Source organism: Thermothielavioides terrestris, chromosome 2 (assembly GCF_000226115.1).
Source record: "Thermothielavioides terrestris NRRL 8126 chromosome 2, complete sequence".
Classification (NCBI taxonomy): Eukaryota; Fungi; Ascomycota; class Sordariomycetes; order Sordariales; family Chaetomiaceae; genus Thermothielavioides; species Thermothielavioides terrestris.
The window spans coordinates 6,122,847-6,147,501 of record NC_016458.1 but is presented as its reverse complement, the minus strand read 5'-3'; the positions used below and the strand labels follow the sequence as shown (position 1 = coordinate 6,147,501).

General features: G+C 54.7%; 10 protein-coding genes across 10 annotated transcripts; 5 read left to right on the top strand and 5 right to left on the bottom strand.

Moving 5' to 3' along the window:
- Window positions 1-510: 510 nt before the first annotated feature.
- On the bottom strand, window positions 511-3,209 carry THITE_2114714 (uncharacterized protein). Its single transcript, XM_003652851.1, has 2 exons — window positions 2,874-3,209; window positions 511-2,802 (listed from the first exon to the last, which is right to left on the bottom strand). The coding sequence occupies exon 2, from the start codon at window positions 2,786-2,788 to the stop codon at window positions 635-637; it is 2,154 nt and encodes a 717-aa protein (XP_003652899.1). The 5' UTR covers window positions 2,789-2,802; window positions 2,874-3,209; the 3' UTR covers window positions 511-634.
- Window positions 3,210-3,290: 81 nt separating this feature from the next.
- On the top strand, window positions 3,291-4,666 carry THITE_2114712 (uncharacterized protein). Its single transcript, XM_003652850.1, has 2 exons — window positions 3,291-3,514; window positions 3,589-4,666. Exon 2 carries the CDS (start codon window positions 3,593-3,595, stop codon window positions 4,478-4,480), a length of 888 nt encoding a protein of 295 aa, XP_003652898.1. The 5' UTR covers window positions 3,291-3,514; window positions 3,589-3,592; the 3' UTR covers window positions 4,481-4,666.
- THITE_2114710 (uncharacterized protein) lies at window positions 4,667-7,417 on the bottom strand. The gene has a single exon (XM_003652849.1). The coding sequence runs from the start codon at window positions 7,298-7,300 to the stop codon at window positions 4,853-4,855; it is 2,448 nt and encodes an 815-aa protein (XP_003652897.1). The 5' UTR covers window positions 7,301-7,417; the 3' UTR covers window positions 4,667-4,852.
- Window position 7,418: 1 nt separating this feature from the next.
- Window positions 7,419-7,756, top strand: THITE_2114709 (uncharacterized protein). The gene has a single exon (XM_003652848.1). The coding sequence runs from the start codon at window positions 7,537-7,539 to the stop codon at window positions 7,711-7,713; it is 177 nt and encodes a 58-aa protein (XP_003652896.1). The 5' UTR covers window positions 7,419-7,536; the 3' UTR covers window positions 7,714-7,756.
- A 567-nt stretch (window positions 7,757-8,323) lies between these two features.
- On the top strand, window positions 8,324-10,430 carry THITE_2114708 (glycoside hydrolase family 72 protein). The gene is made up of 3 exons (XM_003652847.1): window positions 8,324-9,356; window positions 9,423-9,872; window positions 9,951-10,430. Exons 1-3 carry the CDS (start codon window positions 8,658-8,660, stop codon window positions 10,236-10,238), a joined length of 1,437 nt encoding a protein of 478 aa, XP_003652895.1. The 5' UTR covers window positions 8,324-8,657; the 3' UTR covers window positions 10,239-10,430.
- A 143-nt stretch (window positions 10,431-10,573) lies between these two features.
- THITE_2088038 (uncharacterized protein) lies at window positions 10,574-11,047 on the bottom strand (the record flags this gene model as incomplete). Its single annotated transcript, XM_003652846.1, has 2 exons — window positions 10,574-10,733; window positions 10,893-11,047. 2 exons carry the CDS (start codon window positions 11,045-11,047, stop codon window positions 10,574-10,576), a joined length of 315 nt encoding a protein of 104 aa, XP_003652894.1.
- Window positions 11,048-12,483: 1,436 nt separating this feature from the next.
- On the top strand, window positions 12,484-13,195 carry THITE_31826 (uncharacterized protein; the record flags this gene model as incomplete). Its single annotated transcript, XM_003652845.1, has 2 exons — window positions 12,484-12,720; window positions 12,851-13,195. Coding segments are annotated over 2 exons (582 nt in total), but the record flags the coding sequence as incomplete, so codon positions are not given.
- A 258-nt stretch (window positions 13,196-13,453) lies between these two features.
- On the bottom strand, window positions 13,454-15,966 carry THITE_2144086 (uncharacterized protein; the record flags this gene model as incomplete). Its single annotated transcript, XM_003652844.1, has 3 exons — window positions 13,454-13,722; window positions 14,114-14,386; window positions 14,532-15,966. 3 exons carry the CDS (start codon window positions 15,964-15,966, stop codon window positions 13,454-13,456), a joined length of 1,977 nt encoding a protein of 658 aa, XP_003652892.1.
- Window positions 15,967-16,270: 304 nt separating this feature from the next.
- THITE_2114706 (uncharacterized protein) lies at window positions 16,271-17,638 on the bottom strand. Its single transcript, XM_003652843.1, has 2 exons — window positions 17,183-17,638; window positions 16,271-17,111 (listed from the first exon to the last, which is right to left on the bottom strand). Exons 1-2 carry the CDS (start codon window positions 17,422-17,424, stop codon window positions 16,370-16,372), a joined length of 984 nt encoding a protein of 327 aa, XP_003652891.1. The 5' UTR covers window positions 17,425-17,638; the 3' UTR covers window positions 16,271-16,369.
- Window positions 17,639-17,799: 161 nt separating this feature from the next.
- On the top strand, window positions 17,800-19,623 carry THITE_110550 (uncharacterized protein; the record flags this gene model as incomplete). The annotated part of the gene is made up of 7 exons (XM_003652842.1): window positions 17,800-17,857; window positions 18,158-18,181; window positions 18,650-18,770; window positions 18,837-18,988; window positions 19,301-19,512; window positions 19,558-19,570; window positions 19,607-19,623. 7 exons carry the CDS (start codon window positions 17,800-17,802, stop codon window positions 19,621-19,623), a joined length of 597 nt encoding a protein of 198 aa, XP_003652890.1.
- Between the last annotated feature and the right edge of the window lie 5,032 nt (window positions 19,624-24,655).

The following is a 24,655-nucleotide window of genomic DNA, read 5'->3' as shown; positions in this document are numbered from 1 at the left end:
GAGGTACCTACGGAATAGACGGAGTCCCAAATGGCCCAGCCAGGCAACCGCACCCCTCACCTCTGTTGTAAAGTGCGTGGCTGGCCAACGATCGCCTGCTGCATTCTTGCAATCTATTCAGTGGGGCCGATAGCTTGAGTGTTTATTTTGAGTCTAGATGCTACAATATCCCTTGCTTACTCAAGTTAAAAATGCGGAGACAGACCACAGGGATGGTCGAAACGGAGAATGCAAGAGAGGACATGGTAAGGATGCAGGACGAAGGGGTAAAAAAAGAAAACAAGGAAACAAAAGAAGAGACAAGTGACTGCTTAACTGTTCACGATCCTTCCGAGGGCACTGACTCCCTGACTCGGGATTCGAATCCTTTGTACAGACAGACGTGAGGATACCTATTACTCCGGAGACCCCTTCCCCCCTTCCCCCACCGGCCCAAAAGAAGGACGGATTTGGTAACTACCTTGTTACTTATAAGCAGTAATCACATTATGTTACAACTCGCAGTCTTGTTCCCTCGCTTCGACCACGCAATGGCTGGATCCAAACACCCCCCTGGCACCCCTCCCTATGTAGCTCATACAGCCGGCTAAGCAAACGACAAACCCCGGATCCCCCCCAAACTGCGCCCGGCCCTTTACGCGGGCAGGCCGCGCTTCTCGCACTCGGTGAAGAAGATGACCATGCGCCACAGCTTCTTGACCATGTCCTCGGCGTCCTCGTCGAGGGCCTCGCCGAGGGTCTCGACCAGCTCGGCGGGCTTCTGGTGCTTGCGGAGGTGCTCCTCGACCACGTCGACGAGGAACTGCTCCTGCACGCCGAGGTACTCGACCACCTTCTTCTCGACGAAGGGCCGCAGCTTCTCGCGGATGACCGACTCCTCCAGGTAGTCCCACTTGACGTCCCAGGCCCACAGGCCCTCGCGGTCGACGGGGATCTCGTGGGCGAGCGCGCGCACCGCGTTCTGGATGTCCTCCTCCGACATGGCCTTGGTGTCCGCGATGGGCTCGAACTTGATGGGCACGAGCTGCCGCTTGGCCGTCTGGTCGTGCTCCTCGTCGTCGAGCAGCCCTTCGACCTCGGCCACGGTGCGCCGCGCCCCGCGCTGCGCGGCCTTCTGCGCCGCCGCGCCGAACGAGATGGTGACGCGCTGCGGCGCCGCCGGGGCCGCCGCCGCCGGCCGTCTCTCCATCTCCTCAGCCTGCCGCTCCAGGAACGAGTCGGCCATGTCCCTGGCCTGCTCCATCTCGGCTTCGGCCCGGCGCAGCTCCTCCTCCTCGGCGCGCCGGTCCATCTCGTCGCGCGCGGCTTCGGCAGCCCGGAACGCCGTCCGTTCCCGGATCCACTGGCCGTGGTCGCGGTAGTAGAGATGGCCCTTGCGCGATGCCTCGCGATCGTCGTCCCAGGTCTTGTCCCTCTCGAGCTGCTCTTCCCTCCTCCGGGCGAACCCTTCCTTCTCGGCCCTCTCCCGCTCCCGTTCTCTGTCCAGGGCTGCTGCTCGCTGGCGTTCGCGGTTGACCCACTTGCGCTCGGCCTCCAGGTACAGCTTCTCGTCCTCTGCCCTCTGCTTCGCGAGCTCCCGCTCGTAGAGCTCCTCGTCGTCTGCGTCGGTATCGTCGTCGTCCCGGAACTGATGGCCGTTGGTGGAACCGCCATTTACAAAATCAACGCCCCGGCCTGGTCCTTTGGGACCCGACGGGGCGTTGGGAACACCGCGCGGCCCCAGAGGAACCATGTTCGAGTTGCTCGGCGGGGGAGAGTCCAGCCGGGACTTGCGCGGCGCGCCGTTCCGCTGTCGCTCCATCTCTTCGTACTCTTCCTCCTTCCTAAGCCGCTCCAGATCGCGCCGGTTGCTCCGCTCCCTGAACGCCGCAATCTCGGCAGCCACCGTGGCCCGCATTTCGGCGGGTATGTCTGCCAGCTCGTCCTCGGGGGCTAGCGGGATGTTGATGACCTCGACGTTGTCGCCCGGGCCGTTTGTCCCGTTGCCCATCGCTGTGTCGCCATCCACATCACGACCGCTGGGAAGCCGGGGGTAGAAGAGATCGTGAAGGAAGTTCTTCAGCGCGAGTCTCGCGTCGGCCAATCTCGCCTCGACTGCCGGGTCGTCGCCTCGGCTTTCCTTCCACGACTCCAGATACTTGATGGTGCTCGGGTCGACCTCCACCCTGAGCTTTTCTTTGTCGATGCCGTCGAACCGGTTCTCCTCGTCGGCGGGCGGGTTCTCGGTCGGGGTTTGCTTTTTCACGGGCACCTCGATGTCTTTGAGTAACTCGACTGCAGCAGCTAGCGATTCGGGGTCTTCGTACTGTGCGAACCCAAACAGAGCCCCCTTGTGCTCCGCGAGATGTGACTGTCCCGAATCCCACCGCCGCAGCCTGCCGACCGTGTTGAGCAGCTTCTGCACGCCCTCCTCGCCGCCGACGCCTTCGGGAATCTTGTGGACGAATATCGTTCGCAGTCGTTCCTCCGGGGTGGGTGGCACTAGCGACTGCATGCTTTCCCGCATCTGGGCACGCGACTGGTCCATGCGGTCGCCCCGGTCTGCTCCCAGCCCAGGGCGACTGGAGGCGGGCGTATGCGAGTCTTTTCGGTCGCCGACGAGGGACGCGCCGGGCTTCGCAGGGGTCATGGAGGCGCCCAAGCGGATCACGGGCGCATTGAAGTTGATGTTGGGCAGGTTCGGCGGCGGTTGGAAGGACGCAGGAAGGCCGCTTGGTCGATTAGCTTGCGTCGCAGTACTGGGCTGCTGGACACCCGGAGGTGGTGCCAATCCGGGGGCGGAGGACATGCCTGGAGGAGGACCTGTACACGCGCCAGTTAGCGGGTCGCCGAGGCGATCAGAAGGGGCTTTGAGCAAGCGGGGCGCGGCATACCTAGGCCCGGCGGCGGTACCATCCCCGGGGCATGCGATGCGCCAGGATATGTTGGGTAAGTAGGAGGAGCTCCATAAGGAGGCACTGGAAAACACCATGTTAGGAGAGCCGAAGCATCTTTGGAGGGCGCATGTAGAGGCGCAGGGCGGGACCGACCTGCATAGGGATTGTACGCCATGGCGGCGGGAAGTGTATGGCGACTAAAACCCGAGATATGCGGACGAAGTGTGGGAACCGGTGCTGGCGCTGTCCGTTTTTGGTGTTGCGCTGCGGGATCGGGCAACCGATGCTTGGAGGCGCTGGGCGGATTGTTGATGGCGATGTGTCGCGGCGGTCGTGGCAAGCAAAAGTTCACAAGGATTGGCACCTTCGATAGCGCACATTAGCGCACAGGCCACCTGCTCAGAGCGGGTGCAGCTTCGGTCCGAGTCAATCGGATAGTTCAGGGAGTGAAGTTCTGGAGGCACAATGGGCCGGTGTTTCTCCGGGGCCATGCCAAGCCAGAGTGGCCCCTTGCACTCCGGACTAGCGCAGCCGAGCACGACCAAAGAAAATCAAGAACTCAACTTCACGATCCAAGCTCACGGGGCAACACACCCAGCAGGTGGAAGTGGAAGGCGGGCGCATCCATGACTGATTGAGTATGCCGCCCCGCTCTGCCCACGCGGTCACAGTGTAATTGTCAATTGCTAACCTCTATCGCACCCTCGGCCAGCATCATGGAGTTCCGCCAGGTCGTTCAGTCGGTCTGCCGCTCCGCCGCGGCAGCAGGAGCGCGGCCGCCAGTCGCTCGCATTCGGCCCACGCCGTCCGCCATTCTCATGCACCATCATCAGCACAGCCACGCCTTCACCACGAACAGCAAACAGCAGTCAGACGCCGCCGCGGCCGCAGCCGCCCAGCCGGAGGTGCAGCCCCAACAACCCTCGCCCGCCCCCCAATCTCCGGCACCTCAATCGCCGCTGCACCGCGTCGCCCAATTGCGCGCCGCCTACGCCCAGAACCCGTCTTCCATCCCTCCGCGGCCACCGGCGGCCCCGCGAGGCAACTTCTTCATCGATTCGTCCGTAAAGAAGTCCCCCCCGAGCTGGACGACGCCCGGCAGCAGGCCAGGCTCGCAGCCGCAGCAGACCGGCAACGCAGCGGCCCCCGCGGCCACCACTACCAGAACGGGCAGCAGCTTCCTGACCGGCACGGCGCCGGCGACCATGGGAGAGGACGACAACATCCTGTCGCTGCCGGGGCAGATCGAGGCGGACATGGACGCGGCGGTGGGCGGGGCCGGCGGGGCCGGGCTGGACCCGTGGGACGAGGCGGCGTTCATGACGCAGTACTTCGGGCCGGCGACGACGGAGCTGCGGCTGCGGCCGTCGACGGGCCGCACGATCCACATCAAGGGCGCCGTCGACGTCGCGCGCGGCTTCAGCCTGCTGCAGCGCGCCGTCGGCCACAACCGCGTCCGCCGCGACCTCAACGCCCAGCGCTTCCACGAGCGGCCCGCGCTCAAGCGCAAGCGCCTGCTCCGCGAGCGCTGGCGCGAGCGCTTCAAGACCGGCTTCCGCGCCGTCGTCTCGCGCGCCATGGAGTTGAAGGCGCAGGGGTGGTAAGGAGGAAAAATGGCCGGCGGTTGCTTGGTTGGTTGGTTAGGCGGGTACACGTGTATAGGGACCGTCCATGCGCGGTAGAATGGTTAGCACCATAGACCGGGGTCATCGTGGCGGTGAAGCTGGGAGGGCGGCGGAGTGCTCAAGAGAACATGTGTGAATACTACGGTGTCGTGATCTGTTTCGCATGGTACTTGTATCAATAGTTTGCTCGCGACGACAGAATAGATGAGCCCCAATCGCTTCCTTCCTGCCGGCACGGTACATCCTGGTCTACAGCCTATCCACCCGAATTCAACCCAGCCCATAATCTCATGGCACATGCAGCGATCAATTAATACAGAGCTCCTCATAACCCATGCCCTCCCTCCTCTGTCAATCCCCCCAAAACTCCCTCGACGGCGTGCCCACAGGACTCGTCTTCAACTTGGGCCGGCTCATGAACACAGCTTCGTAATCATCCTTGTGCTCCCCGCTCATCAGCTCCTCCGCCAGCAGCAGCGCGCTATTCCCCTCGCCTTCCTCATCCACGGCGGGGAAGTAGCCGCTGCCCCTCTTCTGCGCGGGCGTCTTCGGGGGCGCCTCGCGGGCCCTGCGCAGTGACCGCCGCCGCTCCAGCTGCGCCTTCTGCCGCGCCGCCTCGGAGCCGGCCATGCTCCGCCGCGTGCGCGACACGAGATCCTCGTATCCCGCCGCTTCGCTGCTGCTGCCGCCGCAGGTGGCGCTCTCCGCGGCCTGCGGCGGTTCGGCCACGACCGGCACGGTCACGGGCGCCCGCTTGAGCGGCAGACGGTCGACTTCCGGGTCGTCTTCGTGGTTGTTGTGGACAGTGTCATTGTCGTAGTAATCGGCTCCGACCTCGTCCGCCGCCACGCGGAGGTTGGCGTGCGAGGTGCGCCGCGCCATGGAGAGCCGGGTGCGCTCGGCTAAGGAGAGCGTGTGCCGCGGCTTTTTGACGGGCGAGGGCGTGGTGGCGCTGACGGATGCCAGGATCTGGTCGGCTAGCTGCTGGGTGGGAGACACAGCGCGGTCGGGCGAGGGCGGTGGTTCAGGGGAGGCGGCCACCAGTCGAGGTGGGGATTGGGGGGCATGATCAGGTGGTGGAGGTCGCGGCCGTCGTTTTGATGCCGAGTTGGGTTTCCGCGGGGGACTTCTGGCTGGGGAGCCTTGTCCTTCCCGCCTTGTGGCTGATGGAGAATACGATTGCAGTGTTGCTGACCTCCGCAACCGTGAAGGGGTAACGGGTGCATCTTCCGCATACCCGTGTTCCTCGTCGAAGGTCTTGGCCTTTCGTAACACTGGTTCAAACGCGGGCTCTTCCAAAACCCGGATCGGGTCCCGGCGTGTGGGGGAGTAGCGCGGCATCGGCTGTGCCTCCTCGAGATCACTGATGTCCGAGATCTCCTCCGGCTCTGGTTTGGGATCGCCTGCTGTCCTCGCCGGAGGGCTTTCCGGTTGTTGTGGCCTCTGGAAGAACGAAGGGACGGGTGGGCGTCGCGAGTCAATGGCGGCGAGCTCTGACTCCAAGCTCTTGATGAGCGCCTCGTAATGACTATCGAGCTGGCTGGACGCGGCACCAGGCAGCTTCCTTGAGCCCATACGGCCGAGATGGAGGTCTTCGTGCGCTCTGAAGCCAAGGTCGAGGCCTTTCTGCTTCGCTTCCGGCTTCGCTTGCCTGGCCGCCGGCTCCGAGCCCGACTTCCCAAACATCTTCTGGCGGAAGTCCTGCCACTTGGCTAACCTGGCCTGCTGGTCTCTCACTCTGCCCTCCAACTGCTCCAGAAGCCCAGCAGATGTTTCGTCAAGCTCTGCGAGCCGCCCAGATTGTACGCGCCTCCAGACCCTGTCAAACGGCGCGGACAGAACTCCGTCTTTATGCGACTTGCTGTCGCCGTAAAGCAGCGTCTCCATCCAGCGCTCGTCGCCGGCCCAGTTATTTCGCACCATACGACAGATCGCCTCCCTCTGAGCGTCCGAGATGGAGGTTCCCGTCGCGCGCTGTCTCGCCCTCTCAGCCTGCTCTCGTCTCCGGGCAATTGCTTTTTCCTTTCCCGCCAACACGTCCGAGAACTCCCGGAACCGAGCGCGAGCCGCGTTCTTCTCGTCGAGCGTGCGGCGCAAGGACACGCGGTGAGCCAGGATGAGCGCCGCAAGCTCCGTCCGGTCGCCGGAATAGCCTCTGTTCTCGAGCGCAAGGGTCTGAGCCAAGGCGGGATGGCCCCCTCCGTTCCACTGCCGCTCGGCCACCACCTTCTTCAGCACCACCGACGACAAAACGGCCAGCACCTCCTCCAGCCGCTCGCCCTTGCACTCGTCGAGCATCGTCTTGCGCACGACGGCATCGCGCCCGAGCACGCCGCTCTTCTTCGCCTGCTCCAGGGCCCGGAGCAGGGCGGCGCGCAGGTTCAGCGACTGGACGTGGTCGAGCGGCGGGAAGAAGGGCTGCAGCTTGCTGCGGGCCTCGTCCGGGTCCAAGAGCGCAAACAGGTGGTACAGGGCCCACTCGACCGACTGGATGCGCTTCTTCTGGCCCTGCGCCGCATCCTTGGCGCTGAAGGTGTGCGCGTTGATGTCGGGCCAGTCCGGACGCAGGTCGAGGTCGAGCAGGCGAAGGTTGGTCAGGAACAGGGAGATGTTGGAGGGGGCGGTCGGAGAGGCGGTCGCGTGCGCGGCCGTCGACGCAGCCGTGGACGCGGAGGAGGAGGAGACTACGCCCGGTGGCCCCCCGCTGCGAGCAGAGGCTTGAACTGGCTTGCTGGCGTTGGTGGGCGCCCGAGTCGACCTTGTGCGGCCGAGCAGCGACGTTCCGTTGACTTGCGCCATCGGAGCATTGTCGGGTGCGCCCGGGGTAACGTTATTCGGCGGGGAGTCGCGTGGGTGTTCTGGCGATAAAATCGAGTGGAAGAAACCCCCGGCGGTTCGCGGTTGAGCAATTGACCACTGGCAACGGGAACCTGCCCGAGGCGGTCAAGAAATATTCGTCTGATTGAGCACGTGGACTCGCAGCCTGGAATGCCTGCGTCGCTTGAGCTGCAGGTTCAGCCTTGCAGTTGTAAACAATGGACCAGCATGCAGAGGGCAGGTGGGGCTGCCTCGACACACGCAGGCAATTCGGGGCGGTGGGAGGGTTAGGGTTTCTCCGAAACTTCGCTGCCTTCTTCTACACGGCATTGGAAGTTGCCGTTTTTGGATCATTGGCAAACACGTCGAATCGGCTTGCCACTTTTCCGCAGTAGACAAACAGTTTCACAAGTCGCGCCGGATACGCTGGTTCCCATGTGGCTTTTTGCACTTTGACAACTTCGAGTCCTCCAGTCCCTCCATGGTCGGATTGCGACGTCTTTGTCTTCTGCGGCTCCAGCTCGGCGGTTTTCGCGGCTTCGGCCAATTGTCGCGACAGTGTCAGGTGTCATCCGGCCCCTGAATGCTCACTCAGCCCAGATTGTTTGTTCAAGATGGATCGTGGCCATATCCACTAATCATATCCGACTTAGGCCTGGTTGCCGCCAGTAACGACGGAGCCGTGGGAAAGCTTTCTTTGCTAGTTTTTCAATCCCGCTGTCACAGGGGCGCATAGTTCCTTCTTCCTACCTAGGAAGGATTGCAAATCGACGGCCAAACCCGGCGTCGTACTCGGCTGTTTGCCCCTTGCGCCAGTCTCTGGAGGAAGGGACTTGGCATCCCCATCCAAGATGCCCTGGTGGCACATAACACAATGGCAGCTTGGCGCCAATGCCACGCCAGCAAGCTAAAGCTACCTAGCGTGAGCGCTCCCACCCCGTATTCGGCCCCAGCGCTATACCGTTCTTTCTCGAGTCCTTCTTGGCAGATGCAGAGAATGCGCCCCAACTTTTACCGGGGTTTTGGGTCGAGATGAAAGATGCGATCCCCATAAACGGTGGTCTCGCTCCCCTGCGTCCCCTCGTACACGATCCACCTCCATCGCCGGCTGTCACTTCCTTTTTTTCCAGTCAATCGCTCGCCGAGACAGTTACTGTCCTTGCTTTGCTGTTCTGCCGCCGTCCCGCTCGTTTGACGGCTGTTTGCAACTTTGCGTGCTGTTCTTGTTCTGTTCTTGTCCGACCCGTTCGGCCATCTCGTAATTTGAATTTATTGCAGCATTTTCGAGCGCCGGCCTCCTACGGATTACAGATTAGTTTCTCTGAACAGGCGACCTACGATGAGGTCTACGGCGGCTGTGTTTTCTCTGTTGACGGCCGCGGCCGCCGTGCGCGCCGGGCCGACAGCTTCGGTGCCGGTCAGAGCCCGTGCTGTCGAGATTGAGCCCATCACTGCCAAGGGCAATGCTTTCTTCAAAGGCAACGAGAGGTTCTACGTCCGGGGCATCGACTACCAGCCGGGCGGCGCAAGCGCCAATATCGACCCCCTGGCCGACCCCAAGGTGTGCATGCCCGACATCGAGAAGTTCAAGAAACTGGGCGTCAACGTCATCCGTGTCTACTCGACCGACAACTCAATGGACCACGACGAGTGCATGAACGCGCTCGCCGAAGCCAACATCTATGTCGTGCTCGACGCCAACAACCCCAAGTACTCGATCAAGCGCGAAGACCCCCATGGCTCGTACAACACTGTCTATCTGCAGAGCGTGTTCGCTACCATCGACAGCTTTGCCAAGTACAGCAACACCATGGCCTTCATCTCCGGCAACGAAGTCATAAACGACCAGACCAACACGACTCTCGCCGCACCCTACGTGAAGGCGACAGACCGTGATATGCGCGCCTACATCAAGGCCCGCAACTACCGCAAGATCCTCGTCGGCTACTCGGCCGCGGATGTCAGCTCCAACCGGCAGCAGACGGCCAACTACTTCAACTGCGGCCCGGACGAGGAGCGCAGTGACTTTTTTGCTTTCGTAGGTGTCTTGAGTCTTGGGCCGTGCCAGGCCCCCCCCAACAACCTAGATTGACGCGCCGCGCAGAACGACTACTCGTGGTGCAGCAGCGACTTCATCACGGCAGGGTGGGATGTTAAAGTGCGCAACTTCACGGGCTACGGCATCCCCATCTTCCTGACCGAGTACGGCTGCAACACGAACAAGCGCAACTTTGGCGAGCTTCAATCGCTCATGCACCCCAACATGACGGGCGTCTACTCGGGCGGCCTCATGTACGAGTACTCGATGGAGCCCAACAAGTACGGCATCGTCGAGATCAAGGGCGGCCAGGACAACGGCGGCATCGACCAGACGGGCGAGCGCATCGAGCTGGACGAGTTCGCCGCCTTTGCCAGCGCGCTGAAGAAGTGGCCCGCCCCCTCGGGCGACGGCGGATACACGTCCACTTCCAAGGCGGCTCCGTGCCCCACGCAGGACCAGAACTGGCTTGTTAGCTCGACCAAGCTCCCCGCGATTCCCGAGGGTGCGAAGAAGGTGTGCCTCCTTATACCGTCACCATCAAAAACCCCCGCTCTAGTTTTCGTGGCCGCGTGTCTGACGAATCACCTACAGTTTTTCGAGAGCGGCGCTGGTAAGGGTCCCGGTTTGAATGGTCCCGGCTCGGAAACGGCCACCGACCAGGCGTCGACCAGCGACGATAGCACGACCTCCGGCAGCAGCAGCACCTCTGTTAGCAGCACCTCTGGCAGCGGGATGTCGAGCACGAGCACGTCGGCCAGCACCCCGACGAAGTCGACCAACGCCGCTGTGCGGGCCCGCGTTTCGGCGGTGGACACGGCGCCCTTCGTTGTCTCGGGTCTTGTGTTGTTCTTTACGCTCGTCGGTGCGGCTGCGTTGTGAGGAGGGTGACACAGTTGGGTAGGATTGTGTTGTAGTTATATTGATTGTTACTTGTAGCATGGTTGATAATTCGCGGCCATTAACTCTTCTTCGTCGGGTACAAGAGGACTTGGTCCTCTGTACTGATTCCCGGGCAACCAGAAAGGTTTCCATAGATATTCATTCACGTAAACTACAGCTCTTCTTTTGCTCGACGTTTATCCTCTTTGCTAACCAACCCTCCCTTTCGCTGCCTGGAGATCTGCACCAATGTTTCCCCGCCACTTACGATGCGAGTCCATTGTTCTTGTCGACCCCTATTTCCCCTACACATATTCACCTACCTCACTTACCATCTACCACCCGCCCGCCCGTCCACCCCACCGCTCATCCCACTCGCGCTCACACGACTCCCACCACTCCCTCGCATCCCTTCTCCCCCTCTCCCGAGCCGCAGCCGGCTTATTCCTTCTGACCGCCCAGCACCAGTTCGTAGCGGGATCAACGGCGCCATGACTATGACCGACAGGATCATGATCACCTGCTGCGTCCAGACCAGTCCCTCTGACCGTCCCTCTCCCTATTCCTCTCCCTCTTCCTGAGCCTGCCCCTGCCGGTGTTCCTGTCCCGGCCCCGGGCCGCCTCCCAGCCTGGCCCGGCAACCCTCCTGCACACCGCTCGCAGAGCACGTCGTTCCGCACCTCCGAGATGGGCGTGGCGGTCACGCAGCGCGCCTCGTTCGGGCACGGCTGCAGGATGGTCGCGCGCGTGGCTGGTTGGACGTACTTGCATCGCGTGCATTGGTGGAGCATCAGGGCGTAGGTGCACATTTTTGTGTGCGCTGGGGATGGGGGACTTCAGGTGCACTGCCTAAGGTTTGGTTTGGTTTGGTCGAGTCTCGTGGGGGGTTGGGTGAGGTGGTTGCTGTGGCTGTAGTTTTGCTTGTCTGTGCAAGCAGAATAATGGTAGGGCTGGGTTGGGGTTTCTTTACTGTTATGTTATATTAGTGGTGTCTGCTGGTGGGAGCTGGGTACGTTCATCCCGAACAGTTAGATTTGGGCGATGTGTGGTTAGAATGGAGCTTGTGGACTCGAGAGGATTGGGAATCTCAGAAATCAAAGCCTTTGTCAAGTTCTCTACATAGTTCCGGATTGGCTGGTAATCAGTCCTTTGTGGATTGTCTTAAATCAGGCAGCTTGGGAGATGAGCAAGATACTCGCAGTCAGCAAGTGTCAGGCACCGAGGAATAGTAGGCTTGAACTGAACAAGGAGGGCTGTCCGAGTTGCCAGTGTGTAACAGTCAACGACATAATCAATTGTGCCTCCTACTTCCACGTTCTCTTCTCTGCTTCCTCCGTTGGCTTCTAGACCCTTGCACAGGATGACAGCACCCGTCGCACACACGCTCATGGCTGTGGGGTGCTGGTCGAAGTCGACCGATTACTACCGGTATTCAGAATTCGGCTTACACCAAAGCCCCCTCGGTCCCGAGCCGCTCTTCATCGACAGGTCAGCCTGCAAATCGGATAGGGGCATGCTGCCGTGCCGCCCCGAACGCGTGGTTCAAACAAGCCCCACAGCGTATCAGTGGCTGGGTAAAACTGCCGGCAGTGTGTGTCGCCTGGGAAAGTTGCAACATGCACACCCCGAGGTGGCGAGGGAGCTGTCTGCGGCCTTGAAGCTGCGGCACAGCCTTGGCGGGAACTCCGAAAGTCAGGTCGGCGGCGGATATTCGACAAGTGTTATTACACGATGCTGTTCTAAATGTTGATATACTCCCAACCATCCGTTACCTACACACCCAGACTTCTTGTTGCTCTTTAATTTACAACCATAGCTGAGAAACCCTTTTGCAGCTGGTATCCTTCTCGCTTCATCAGAGAACTACTCAGACCAGGCAACAAGCATGCGTCACCGAGCATCTAACCGTTTACTGGCCCTTTCAGCCCTCGCGTGGCTGACGGTCCTCGCCTTATCCTCCCGAACCACCCCTGACCAGGCATACGGAGCCGTCTTGGCACCAGCACACGCACCCCACCTCAGCTCCGTGCCCGGAAGGAGGTCCTCGGCGAGCACCGACAACAACGCACATCACTTCCCCGGAGGAGCAGGCGGCGGAGGCAGCGATGCGAGCAGCGGGGCTACCGGAGGCGACCCCTCCTCCTTTTGGCCCGGCGGCGGTTACCCCCACCAAGGCAGCGGCGGAGGAGGCGGCGGCGATAGCAGCAACAACAACGGCGGCGGTTTAGGGCCCTTCGGTGGTGGCGGCGACGGCGGCGGCGGCGGCGCCGACCGCGCAGCAGGCTTCGACATCGAGCTGGCGCTGGCTCACCGGCGCATTCACGGCATCCTCGCCGCGCTGGCCATGGTGCTGCTGTTCCCCCTCGGCGCCATCCTGCTGCGCGTGCTGCCGGCCGGCCGGCCGGCTGTGTGGACGCACGTGGCGGTGCAGTTGCTCGCGTGGGGCGTGTACGTCGCGGCCGCGGGGCTGGGCATCGACCTCGTGGTGAGGGTTCGGATTCCCGAGGGTGGCGGGCTGGTAAGTAACTGGTTCAGCGAGCGAGAGGTGTTCCAGGGGCTGGGTGAGGACTTGAGGGGAGAATGGTGGTTGACTTGAATGATTGTTTTTGCAGCTGCAAAACCCGTCGACGCGTTACCACCCCATCATCGGCCTCGTGCTGCTCGCGCTGCTGGTCATCCAGCCCGTTGTGGGATTCGTCCACCACAGGGTGTACAAGAGGGTGCAGAGGCGGCAGCTGTGGTCGTACCTGCATCTGGCCATCGGGCGGGTCGGGATTACCCTCGGGATCATCAATGGTGGGCTGGGTCTGTACCTGGCAAACGCGTCGGCCTCCGCTAAGCGGGTATACGCCATCGTGCCGGCCATTATGTGGGCGCTGTGGATGCTGGTGGCGCTTTGGTCTGAGATCCGGAGGCTGAGGAAGATGCACCGAGACAGCAAGTCGGCGGCGGCCAAGAGCAAGCATCCGGTGACGGATGGAAGAAGCAGCGAATAGGCCCCGTCTGGACTGCTCCCTTACGCGGAATTATGCCTGTCTTAGGTATCGGAATGTGCGAGACCATCTTTGCGGTGATCGGTGAAAAGGGGAAACTTGGCCCTCTTGATTCAAACTATATCCTTTCTGGACCGCCATCCCCATTGCTGCAACTATCCATTGCCTAGAACCCTGTGCTCAAAGATTCAACTTGAATACCTTCCAATCGGTGTCCCTGTATCAAGAGCTGCACTGCCAACCGGGGGGAGGAGTCGGATAGGCAATCCCGAAGAGGACAGAGCGGAGCTCTCGAAGCACTGGTTCCTCCAGCCTCCCCTTGAGGGCGTCCATGAATCTCTCTCTGACCATGGCGCGAGTCAGCAGCTCGATCTTTTCCCCGTGCCCAAACGTGCCTATGCGCGGTCCCGGACTGTTAAACCCGCCCATGCGCACGATCTCGCGCTGCGCCTGGCAGGCCAGTTCCTCGACCTCGGGGATGCCTGACGGGGCTGTTAGCACAATATGTAGCCCGGCAGTTGGCGGGGAGTGTGGCATATTACCGCAGTCTCTGATGTAACCTATTTATCACGGAGCGTCGGTAAGCAAGGGGCATTTGCGAAAAGAGCGTCAATTCACAGGTTACCCACCCGGTGTGTTGAAGAGAATCATATGTAGAGAGAAGTAGACTCTGGGGAGCCCCACTGCCTGGACGACATCGTCCGTAAATGGATTCCAGAGGTCAAGCCATGGCCTCCTCCTGAGGTCGATGTCGTTCATTCCTGCAATGTAGACAAGGCTTGAGCGACGGTCAGGCTTGACGAGGCCGATCGCTGTATGTTGTCGTCAGTGACCCGGTTCCAGGGAGGAGCGAATTTCCAAGGTTTTGTGGCCCCGGCATACCTCGTGCCACGATGTCCTCTGCTTCAGGTAAGCCGTCTTCGCGCTTGTAATCGAGGGTCGGATCGGAGCTGAGAATGAAGAGCCTAGCGAACTTGACAAACGACCACACGCGTCTCGGCGGGAGCCGCAGATAGGCGTCCAGGAGCAGCTCTCGATTGCGCTGCCGTATCTTCTCGTCGACTCGACCTTCGGACCACGCGTCGATTTTGACTCGCAGCGTCCACATTCTCTGGGCTTGCGTTAGGTCCTCCATCATGGTGTGGACGGAGCCACCTCAAAATGGTCAGTATTTCGACTGCTATAGGGCATTCGTCGTCCCTGGACTTGCCTAGGAGCGAATACACTCCTCCTGTTGGCGAATCGGGCTTCCGGTGCCTCTGATACTGTCCTGCCAATCCCCTGGGAATTTCCTCCTCACCGTCCAACCAGCGATTCATTAGCCGCTTTTGCTCTAACCTTGCGGCGAGAAACGCTTCGTAGTCCACGGCCGGGGGGTCCGGCAAGCTCATCCAGACTGTCTCCTTTGCGGACCCCAGGCTCCGCGACACGCTCTCCAACTTCTTCAAGCACGCCCCGCGGCCGTCAAAGTCTGAGGGGAATATTCTCTTCCCGATGTCGCACGGGGCCGTGAGGTACCATTCCAACGTCCGCGCGAAGCTCGCCTGAGACTCGAACACGACGCAGGTGCAGGGGGCAACATGGTCGAGCAGGATAGCATTGATGGTGTGCACGTGGTCGGAGCTGATAGGGAAGAACCTGAAGCAGAACTTGTGGTCTTGGCTTGGCCGCCAGTTCTCGAGGCGGAGCGGATATATGCGGCCGTCCTCGATGCGAGTATAGTTATTTGTCGCTTTTTCAATCGGGAGGTCGGCCAGCAGCGACGTGACTTCATAGTCGTAGACGATGTCGACCGCGAGAAATCGATGAAACTCGCGCCAGGCCTTGGTGATCGGGTTTGCATCCTCGAGCGGGTTAGGCAGGACATGGCTTCGGAGGACGATGGCCAGCTTGGGTGACAGCGGTGCGAACTCGTGGAGTGGCGTGTAGGCTCCGCCGCCAACCTCGCTTGTGTGGGCATCCTGGACGTAGTGGTTAGGTCCCTCGAAGATACCGTAGCAGTTGTCCGTGAGGATAAACTCGTCCTCGGGGTTGGATGGCGTGCAGATGGCCATGTACGAAAACTCGACGTGGCTCAGGAACCAGAGGGCATCTTCGGGATACATGCGGTTGCGGAGCTCACGAGCCCATTTTCGCTCGGGATCCATCTCCAGCTCAATGATGCACTTGATGTTGTGGAACCAGACATCCAGCGGCCGCTTGAAGCCGTGCTTGGCCATGTACTCGCGCAGCAGTAATCTGTCGTTCTCGCTGTAGCTCTCCGGGTCCTGATGGAAGAAGCGGCGCCGGAAGCCATCTGAGCGGTACTTGAGAAGGAAGAGGAATTTGCGTAGGAGATCACGCTCGCTACGCGTCAGCCAGAGGCCGGCCTCCTTCTGCTCGAACGCCTTGGTGATTTTGCGGATGATCTGGCTTGCGCTGGCTTCCAGTTTGCTGAGCATCTCTTCGATGTGCTGCTGCTGGTCCGTCGGCTTGCTGGTGTCCTGGTACACGTTGATCTGGCCGAGGATGCGCTTGACCGGCTTCTCGCAGATGGCAGGCTGGTCGGCGACGAGGTCGAGATGCCGCACGACCGGGTCGTTGGGGTACATGCCCTTCTCAAACTTGCGTCCCGCGCCGTCCTTGCGCCGTCTCGAGCCGCCGCCATCGGGCTTGTATGGATGGGCAAAGTTCTTGAGCAGGAACTGCGGCACAAAGTGCTGGTATTGGGCCTGTGGCTTTGCCTTGGCCGCCATGATGCATCTGTCGCTTTTTCGGACGCCGAGTCGGGAACGGAAACTTGAGACACGGCACCTTGGCCGCTATCGCGGAACTTTAAAACGGCGACAACCATGCACTGAGGCCTACAGCGCGTGGTGCGCGGGGCATCTGTCTGCCTCCACGCTGACCAACAGGAAGCAAGCTACCTACCTTACCTACTTACCTAGTCGGAGCAGGCAACCGACATACTGAGGAGCTCTTCGCAATGGATTTATTTGGTCAGATGGGATACCTTGAGAATTTATCAAGCAGCCGGATGGTGTGGATTACGAGCGGAGAGTTTAGTTAATGTCTTGGGTAGTTATTTTGCATCTACGAATGTTTTTCTTCTTTCGTTCTTTCTTTTCTTCATTTTTTTTTTTTTAAAAAAAATCGGCCTCACAGCCAGTACCCCTTGACAAAGTCGACCCCTTCCTTCACCCAGTCATCATCCAGCCTACTGAGCCCATCAAACCCATGATCTCCCGGCTGCACCGTGTACTTGATCGTCGCGCGGGGCTTCTCCTTCCTGATCCTCTCCACCACCTCGTCGGTCCAGGCCTTACTCACGAGGTGGTCGTCGTCGCCCTGGATGACCCACACGGGCGGCGGCACCTCCTCGGCGCGCGCGAGCGCGTACCCGAGCGTCAGCCGGCCCTCCTTGTCCTCGCCGTACACCTGCGCCAGCAAGCCGTTGCTCATCACGGCGCCGAACAGCTCGACCTTCTCGGGCCACGGCGACGACACGCGGATCGCGCCCGGCGCCGTGTTCTTGACGTACTCGGCCACGAGGGCGTCGAACTTCGGGTCCGCCGTCTTCGGCCGGTCCGCGAACCCCGTCAGGTCCGGGTACAGGCCCGGGTACTGCGCGATGGCGGCGCGGAGCTTGGCCGTGCGGCTGAAGAGCAGCGCCGACTGCATCGCCAGGTAGCCGCCCGCGCTTTCGCCCACGGCGGCGATGTGGCCGAGGTCTGCCGTCAGATGCGGCCAGTGGGCGCTGATGGTGGCGGGGAGGTGGGCGTGCAGCCAGGTCCAGAAGTCGCCGACGTCGTCGAGCGCGTCGACGGCGCGGGACTCGGGGATCAGCCGGTACGCCGGGGAGATGAAGAGGGCGGGCGTGGTGTACGCGAGGTCGCGGACCCTGGATGGGCGGATCAGCGGGAGGTTCGAGGGGCGGTACTTATGAGGTGAGGCAGAGGACAACATCATTACCAGTCGGGGAGGAAGAAGGGCTCGGGGTTTCCACCCATCAGCAGGCCTCCACCGTGAAAGTGCACGAGCACCGGCAGCTTCTGCGTTTCGGTGACCGACGTGAGGCTTTTCGGGACAAAGATGGCTGCCTCGATCGGTGTGCTGTTGACCGTCTTGAAAGGGACGGAAATGCGGTCAAACCTGGCGGCCAGGTCGGCGAGCACCTGCTGGCCTCGTTCGGGAGGGATAGAAAGGCTGGACATGTTGGGTGCTTTGTCTGTCTTGAGTGCAGAAAAACTTGCACGCAGTTGTGGTCGAGAACTTCAAGGTGGCGACCGGACTCGAAGAACGCGTGGGAAGCTGATGATCTTTCGTGGGCAAGGTTGAGGCAGAAGATTCTCAATATATATACGTGAGCGGTGAGTTCCGGCGAGTTGGATCGATGGAACCTTGGGAAGCCCGCTCTGCGCAGCGGGGCGCAGCGCGGGCGCTACGCGTGAGTGGTGTATATAGAGGTGGAGGGACCGCTTGCCCTTAGTGGCGGGGCGCTTAGAGCCCCTTCGGTGTAAGATTAATAATAATAATAATAATATATACGTGAGCCTCCGCATTTCCTAAGACGGCGAAGCTGGAAGAACATGAGGAGAGCAGCGAAGTGGGGCCATACAGGATACAGAGACATATATATTGAGGGAGGTACTCCTCTCATACAGGGTAGGAGGAGCACCGAGGTCTATATACATGTATAGGCAGAGCTGACATATACCCCCTAAGCGTAGGGAGCCTAGCAAGTGGAGTCACGTATATACCAGTACGCGATATACCCCCTAGACAAGCTCGCAAGAGGCTATCTATAGAATACGTATACTGGGCACTAACTCTGGAGCTCGTATTGCTAGGCGCATTGAACTATAGCCTCTAGTATTGATCTTGCTATTGTGTACAATCGTAGCTATTATATAAGTGTTGCTACGCCATTGTATAAACATTGTCTAGCTACCTACGTTGGCGAACTATATAGTACGTTGTATATAGTTAGATTTAGAGGTTCTATTGTTGACATTCAAGGGCGCTATTATTGACATTGATATAAACGCCATTGGTCGTATTGTACACATTTCCTAATTGCGCTATACGATCTATTCCTATCCTTCATTTAGACATGCTATTAAATTGTATTTTGAATTGTATCGCCTTGATTATAGGTTTATATCGTGTAATTGAGCGTTATAATCATTTAGGTATACACCATTGTAGCTATTGTTGCCCAACGTCTTAAATATATACCTACTATTGTTGCCCTTTGTTGTATTTGCGCTATATAGACAATACTGCAATGCTATAAGCTAGTCGATAGCTATACTCCTAGAAGTATATAATTATAGTAAATACGCCTTAAACCTTCTTTTAAACTCTTTCTCTATAGACTATAAGCAATAGTAGTAGTATTAGCAACAATAACAATAATATCAACAACAATAATAATAGCTATATTGTCTACTATATACCTCGCCGCCCTTGAGAAGGCCTATACTACCAAGGCGGCTAAGAATAAGCCTACCCCGCTCTTAGCCACCCCCTCTAAGTCTAGCGCTAGCGCTAATAAGAAGTAAGTACACTGTAGATTGCCTAGCCGATGCGATATGTATATCTATGTATCTGACACTCGTAGTAGGACCCCCGCTACGCCTAAGACCCCCGCTATACCAAAGACCCTCTCCAAGCGTATAATACCCCCCTCCTCCTCCTCCTCTTCGGAGGAAGAGGAGGAGGAGGGCGCCCTTAGAGAGGTGCCCTACCTCGGCTACCTTAAGTCTACTATATATAGTAAAAGCAATAGAGAGTGCTAGGAGGCCCCTAGCAAAGCTGTCCAATATATACGCTATATATATAGTAAGAAGTATTACCCTATATAAGTGTATTAGTATAGTCGATAAGTGTACTATACTAATAGAGTAGTCTTAACAACGTCCTCCTAATCGCTAAGCAGTTCTTAGCTATAATATAGGGGCACTAAGCCCCTAAGCCTAATCTTATAAGTAACAATAAACGAAATAACAAAGGAAAAGTACTGTTCTAACTATATATAATAGGACTAGAAGAATCTACGTACTACTCTATATACTCTTCTCACTATAGAGGGTAAGGACGTTGACGCTAACGATAACGATGACGATAATAACGAGAAGTACACGCCTACGCCTACCAAGGGCAAGGGTAAAGGCAAGGCGAAGGTGGCTACGCCTATCAAGAAGGCTAAGAAGGCTAAGAAGGAGGAGAGCAAGGAGGAGGACAAAGATGAGGATAAGGATAAGGAGGAGGCTACTCCGGGCTTTGACCTAGATACGCTAGTACGTAGTATAGCTATAGCGATACTCGCTATACTTATCCCTAAGAAGAAGAAGGGTAGTAAGTAGTCTTATATTTTTATTTATTGTTTTATAGGTATAGGCACCCCCTAGTCTATTTTATACTAGTATACACTCCTATTTTTAGTTTATTTTTATTTATACCTTATATTCCTATCTCTTTAATCGTCTCCCTAAACTATATAACGTATATCCTATAGATTAAAGAGCTCCCTAAAGTGTTTAAACTTCTAGTAAGTCAATACCTTTGTAAATCTATCTATAGGCATCTTTATAGTTGATAAATATACAACCTCGAAAGATCCCTTTATATATTCCTAACGCAACTATATATTATAGATATCAATATAATATAGATAAGTACTAATATGTTTATTCTCGCCTACTATAAGGCGAATAGTCTATATATTGTTATAGAACATAGTCTAAGGTATACCTAACTTAAGTTGTAAATCGCTAAAGAAGCGTTTAAACGCTATCGTTTCCTATACTATAGCGGACAGAGCGAGGAGCTCCGCCTCTATAGACGAAGTAGTAACTATATCCTAGTATATAGCCTTCCAATGAATAAGCCTATCGAACAGAGAGATAAGGTAGTTGTATAACGACCTATATATATTAGGGTCATCTATATACGATACGTCCTCTACGATAAGTAGGATCTATATAGGAGCAATATCCTACAGTATACCCCTAAACTAAATAGCGAAGAAGCGTATACTAAAGAGGTAGAAGATTATATACTTTACGATGTTGATATATATTCCTAAGGGGTTCGTCAAGAAGTATAAGAGCAACGAAGCTAAGAACGCAACTTCTATATATAGTACGACTACAATATAGAGCAGTAATCTAATAAGCTCCTAGTACAGTTTGATCTATACTTAAGTAGCTATACCAATGAACTTACGAAGCTCTATTATAGGGAGAGGGATACTTAGAAAAGTGATTTAATCTACGAGACTAAAACGCTTTACAATCTTCTCAATGTACTAGTCAAGGCAAAGCTAGATCTTACGTTGTATACGGTCGCGGATTACTCTAATACCTAGGAACTAAGCTACGTCCCCCTTCTTATATACTTTGTACTTCGCTTTTAGAGTATCGATAATCCTCTAAGCCTCTTCTATATAGTCTCTATAGTAGAAGACTAGATAGTTATCTACGTAGAATAGTATAAGTATATGTCGTTGGCAGTCGAAGAACAAGTATAGTTCCTTAGGCGAAGCTGTAAGGCCAAGCTTCCGAAGTACGCTAGAGAACTCTCGGTACTAGAGCAACAGAGACTCTTGCAAGCTATATAGAGCTCTCTACAGTTCTATAAGAAATCTAGGCTCTTCGAACCCCTTAGGCATCTTATAGACAATACCCTTAGGTAGATCGGCGTTTAAGAACGCCTACACTACGTCGAACTACTTGACCTTAAGATCAAACTATATAGCGATAGCTATCATTGTATAGAACGAGTATACTACGAGTATAGCTATATAAGTGCTTTACAAAGTAGTAAGCTCCTAAAGATCCCTACGAACATAGATACGTAACTTATACTTCTTAAGGTTGCTATCTTAATCGAATTTATAGATGAAAACCCACTTTAGAGGCAGTGGTTTCCCCTTGAAGGTCTCACACTATATTTTATACTATATCTTTCTATTGACGAGATTACGAATCTCTTCCTTAACCGCCTTTATAAACTTACGCCCTTAAAGGTAGTTGGCGAGATCCTTCTAGCGCTTAAGAAGCTTAGCGAAGTCGTCGAAATATACTCTAGGCCTACTTAGCGTTGCCCTAGGACGCGTATTACAATATTAGTGGACTACCGTTGTAAAAACCATATATAGTGTATAGTACTAGATACTATCGCCCTTCTACAAAGCGTTTACAAGGTTATCTAAAAATATATAGCTAAACGAATGCTATATATACTAATCTAGTATATCGATACCCTCCTTATAGTACATAGGGGCTACAAAGTACACTAGACCGCTACTTCTACCTACACCGCCGCTAGAAGACTGTCTATAGATCCGTCTTAACTAACGAATAGGTAGTCCGTAAGTCTTATATATATACTTACACTTCTCTTTCGCTAACTAGGCTATAGGTATTCCAAAATCAGGCTAAGAACTATAGTTTAAGGCGTCTTCCTAGTTATCTAAAGCCTCTAGCTAATCGCCAAGGTAGTCGACCTCCTTATCGCTACTAGGAGTATCGACTATAGTAGTACTTACTATTGTACTACCCTAGCTAGCACTCCTAGCTATACTACTAGCAACACTGCTATTAGCGTCTTCGATAACTGTATTAAAGGCCTCCAATAATATAGTTTCTACCGTTCTACTGTCACTGCTAGCTCCGTGATTAATAGGGGGGCCGCTCTCTCTAGATATATCTAGACGTTCCTAGCGTAGCTCCGAAGTTGGTTCTAGAGTATAAAGACTACTAGTAGGCTCCTTATCCAAACTCTAGCCACGATACTCAAGTACTTCTATACCCCCTAGACAAAATAGAGAGTAGGGAGGAGCCTACCCTTCTAGTTCCTATTTAACTATACCCCCTAGATATCCTAGAGAGCTAGGAACTATCATAGAGTCTTTATAGGCATCTATAACTCTAAATAGCACTGCCTTAGCGTCCTAAGGCTCTATAGGGAGTTCGATAAGCTCAACAACCTTTCTAGCGACTACCACTGATTGAGTATCAAACTACTTTTCGCTCTCCTAGTAGAACGTACGTTCGTCAAAGGTTACATTGTATATTGTAATGACCTTCCTAAGTTTCAATATCTAAATATAGTAAATGTTAGACGCCCTATATCCAATAAGATACCCGATATACGTTCTAGGTTTAACCTTCCTAGTACGCCTCTTAATCCCCTTTTTACGTTCTTTCGTTAGTAGGTACACTCAGTAGCTATATATATAAACGTTGCCCCAGTTTAGGCGTAGGTCGGTAGTTAGCGTATATACTAGACTAGGCTAATACTAGTGGAACCAATGCTTAAACTAAGAGTCGAGCACCTCGTTTAGTAAACAATAGTTACGAACGCGACTTAGGCTAATGCTATATAAGTACATAGCTACAACCGTCGATTCTAGCTATAGGTTCTAAGGAAGTCTAGCGCCTATAAGTATTGCGATGCTCTTAGTAATAAGTTCCTTGCCTATACGTTCTAAACCGCTATTAGGCTCCTTAGTATCTAAAGGTATAACCTCTAAATCAATGCTCTGCTCCTATACCCAAAGCTCATATATAGTATATCCTTTGATGCCGATAACACTAGTGTCGCCGTTCTACCTAATCTTATAAATAAGCAACCCAAATTAGCGTTTTACCTAGCGTTCAAAGCGAATAAGCTCATTGTATATACTATCGTATATCTTATATATAAGAGGAATCGCGAAGAGCTTCCTACTATACTCGTCTTTGATAACTAGTAGCTAGTTCGAGCTATTAAGCGCTCTTAGAAAATCGAATAGGTCCTAAGAGACCCTCTAAAATAGGCGTAGTGATAGCTTCGATAGTAGGCGACGCGAAATAACCTATTCCATATATATCTACGTATATACCTCGTATTCTAGCCTACGAGGCCTATAAATCCGTATACCTCTGGCGTTCAAGACGAGATGTTCCAACGCCTCTGAACTTAGATAATTAGCTCTAATGTACTAGAGAGTAGCTAGGTCTTCTCTTTCTAGGAGTAGGTCCTTCGAAGGCCTACCCCTCCCAAAGTTCTTTACAACTATAGCGTTCCTAGTTATAAGTCTAACAAAGCTTCTAGAAAGTGCTCTAAAAGCATTAAAGTAGGAGGAAAGAGCGTTATATTGTAAGAAGGTCAAGTTGAACTTCTCAACTAGTTGCCTAAGTACAATACTCTTTTCCAATGTTCCCCAACGTAGTATACAATCTAGACTATAGTACTAAGCGCCCTATACTTAAAGGCATCTCTTAAAGACGATATTGACGTAAAAGCCTTCTACAATAGCAACGTTGTCTATAACAAGGTCCTCAGTGTTTAAGCTACGTACACCGTTCAAAATGTTCTTGATAATCCATTTGCTATAGCTAGAGATAGGGAAAGATATAGTACTAGCCTCAACAGTTTTACCGCTTATCTTAACGAACGTGCCAAAGACAAGGAGAGCCCTATCATTAACAAGATTGATCGTTCTATAGTTGTTAAATAGAATACATTTACTAAGCGGATATAGGCTAAACTCAAGAGATACAAATACGCTATACACTCCTTTAAGCTCATTTACAATTACTAGATCGATAACAACGTATACCTAGAGCACTCCTAGAAATAAAGGACCTATACTACTATTAGAACTAGTAGCTTTAGCGTTTAACGATACATTTTAGATCTTTTAGCCAAGCTTTTAAAGCTCTACCTAAAGGTCGTTCTAACGCTCCTTAGCAAATCGTTAACGTACTCTATTTACTATATCGCTTAAAAGCGTTACGCCGTTTAGGGATTCCCCTATCAGAGTGTACCGAAGTTGCCGACACTCTAAAGGAAGCTACTAATAGCGACGAGTCTTCGATATATACAGGTAGTCACGGTTTTTCTTACGTTTCTAACCACTCTTCTAACTATTCTACGCTCTTAGAAGCATAGGGTAGGTTCTAGGCTTTAGGTAGACTACCGCTTTAGCCTAGAGGATCACTTTAAACGAGAGAGCTAAATCAAGGAGAGTTAGTCCTTTTCCACTAAGCTTCTTAGCTACATTAATGTCCTTCAACGTATAGGTCGTCTACTTAGGATCTAGATATTTCTATATAGTCTTAAGGAACATAGTAACTACTATCGTATTAGTGACTATAGCGATATTAGCTACCTTCGTATAGTAGAGGACTGAAATATATTTAAGAATCTAAGTCCTAGGCTCGATACCGCTCTAGCTACCTCTAGCGAGTATAGCTATATATTCCTTAGCAAACGCAATGAAGATAGTGCTATTGAAAGGTACAATGATCTTACGTAGCGTCTAGATAAACCTATAGGTGCTAGTAATGTTCTTAGCCTCTATAATATTATATACGGTATAGGTATAGCAGTCGCTAATAGATACGTTGATCATCTTATAGAGCTTATTGACTATATAGAACGCTACAATGT

Coding starts and splice junctions, on each gene's coding strand:
- THITE_2114714 (XM_003652851.1), bottom strand. CDS start 2,788: ATGTCCTCCGCCCCCGGATTGGCACCACCTCCGGGTGTCCAGCAGCCC.
- THITE_2114712 (XM_003652850.1), top strand. CDS start 3,593: ATGGAGTTCCGCCAGGTCGTTCAGTCGGTCTGCCGCTCCGCCGCGGCA.
- THITE_2114710 (XM_003652849.1), bottom strand. CDS start 7,300: ATGGCGCAAGTCAACGGAACGTCGCTGCTCGGCCGCACAAGGTCGACT.
- THITE_2114709 (XM_003652848.1), top strand. CDS start 7,537: ATGGACCAGCATGCAGAGGGCAGGTGGGGCTGCCTCGACACACGCAGG.
- THITE_2114708 (XM_003652847.1), top strand. CDS start 8,658: ATGAGGTCTACGGCGGCTGTGTTTTCTCTGTTGACGGCCGCGGCCGCC. Junction 9,357..9,422: donor GCAGTGACTTTTTTGCTTTC/GTAGGTGTCTTG, acceptor CGCGCCGCGCAG/AACGACTACTCGTGGTGCAG. Junction 9,873..9,950: donor TTCCCGAGGGTGCGAAGAAG/GTGTGCCTCCTT, acceptor AATCACCTACAG/TTTTTCGAGAGCGGCGCTGG.
- THITE_2114706 (XM_003652843.1), bottom strand. CDS start 17,424: ATGTCCAGCCTTTCTATCCCTCCCGAACGAGGCCAGCAGGTGCTCGCC. Junction 17,112..17,182: donor CCCTTCTTCCTCCCCGACTG/GTAATGATGTTG, acceptor CCGCCCATCCAG/GGTCCGCGACCTCGCGTACA.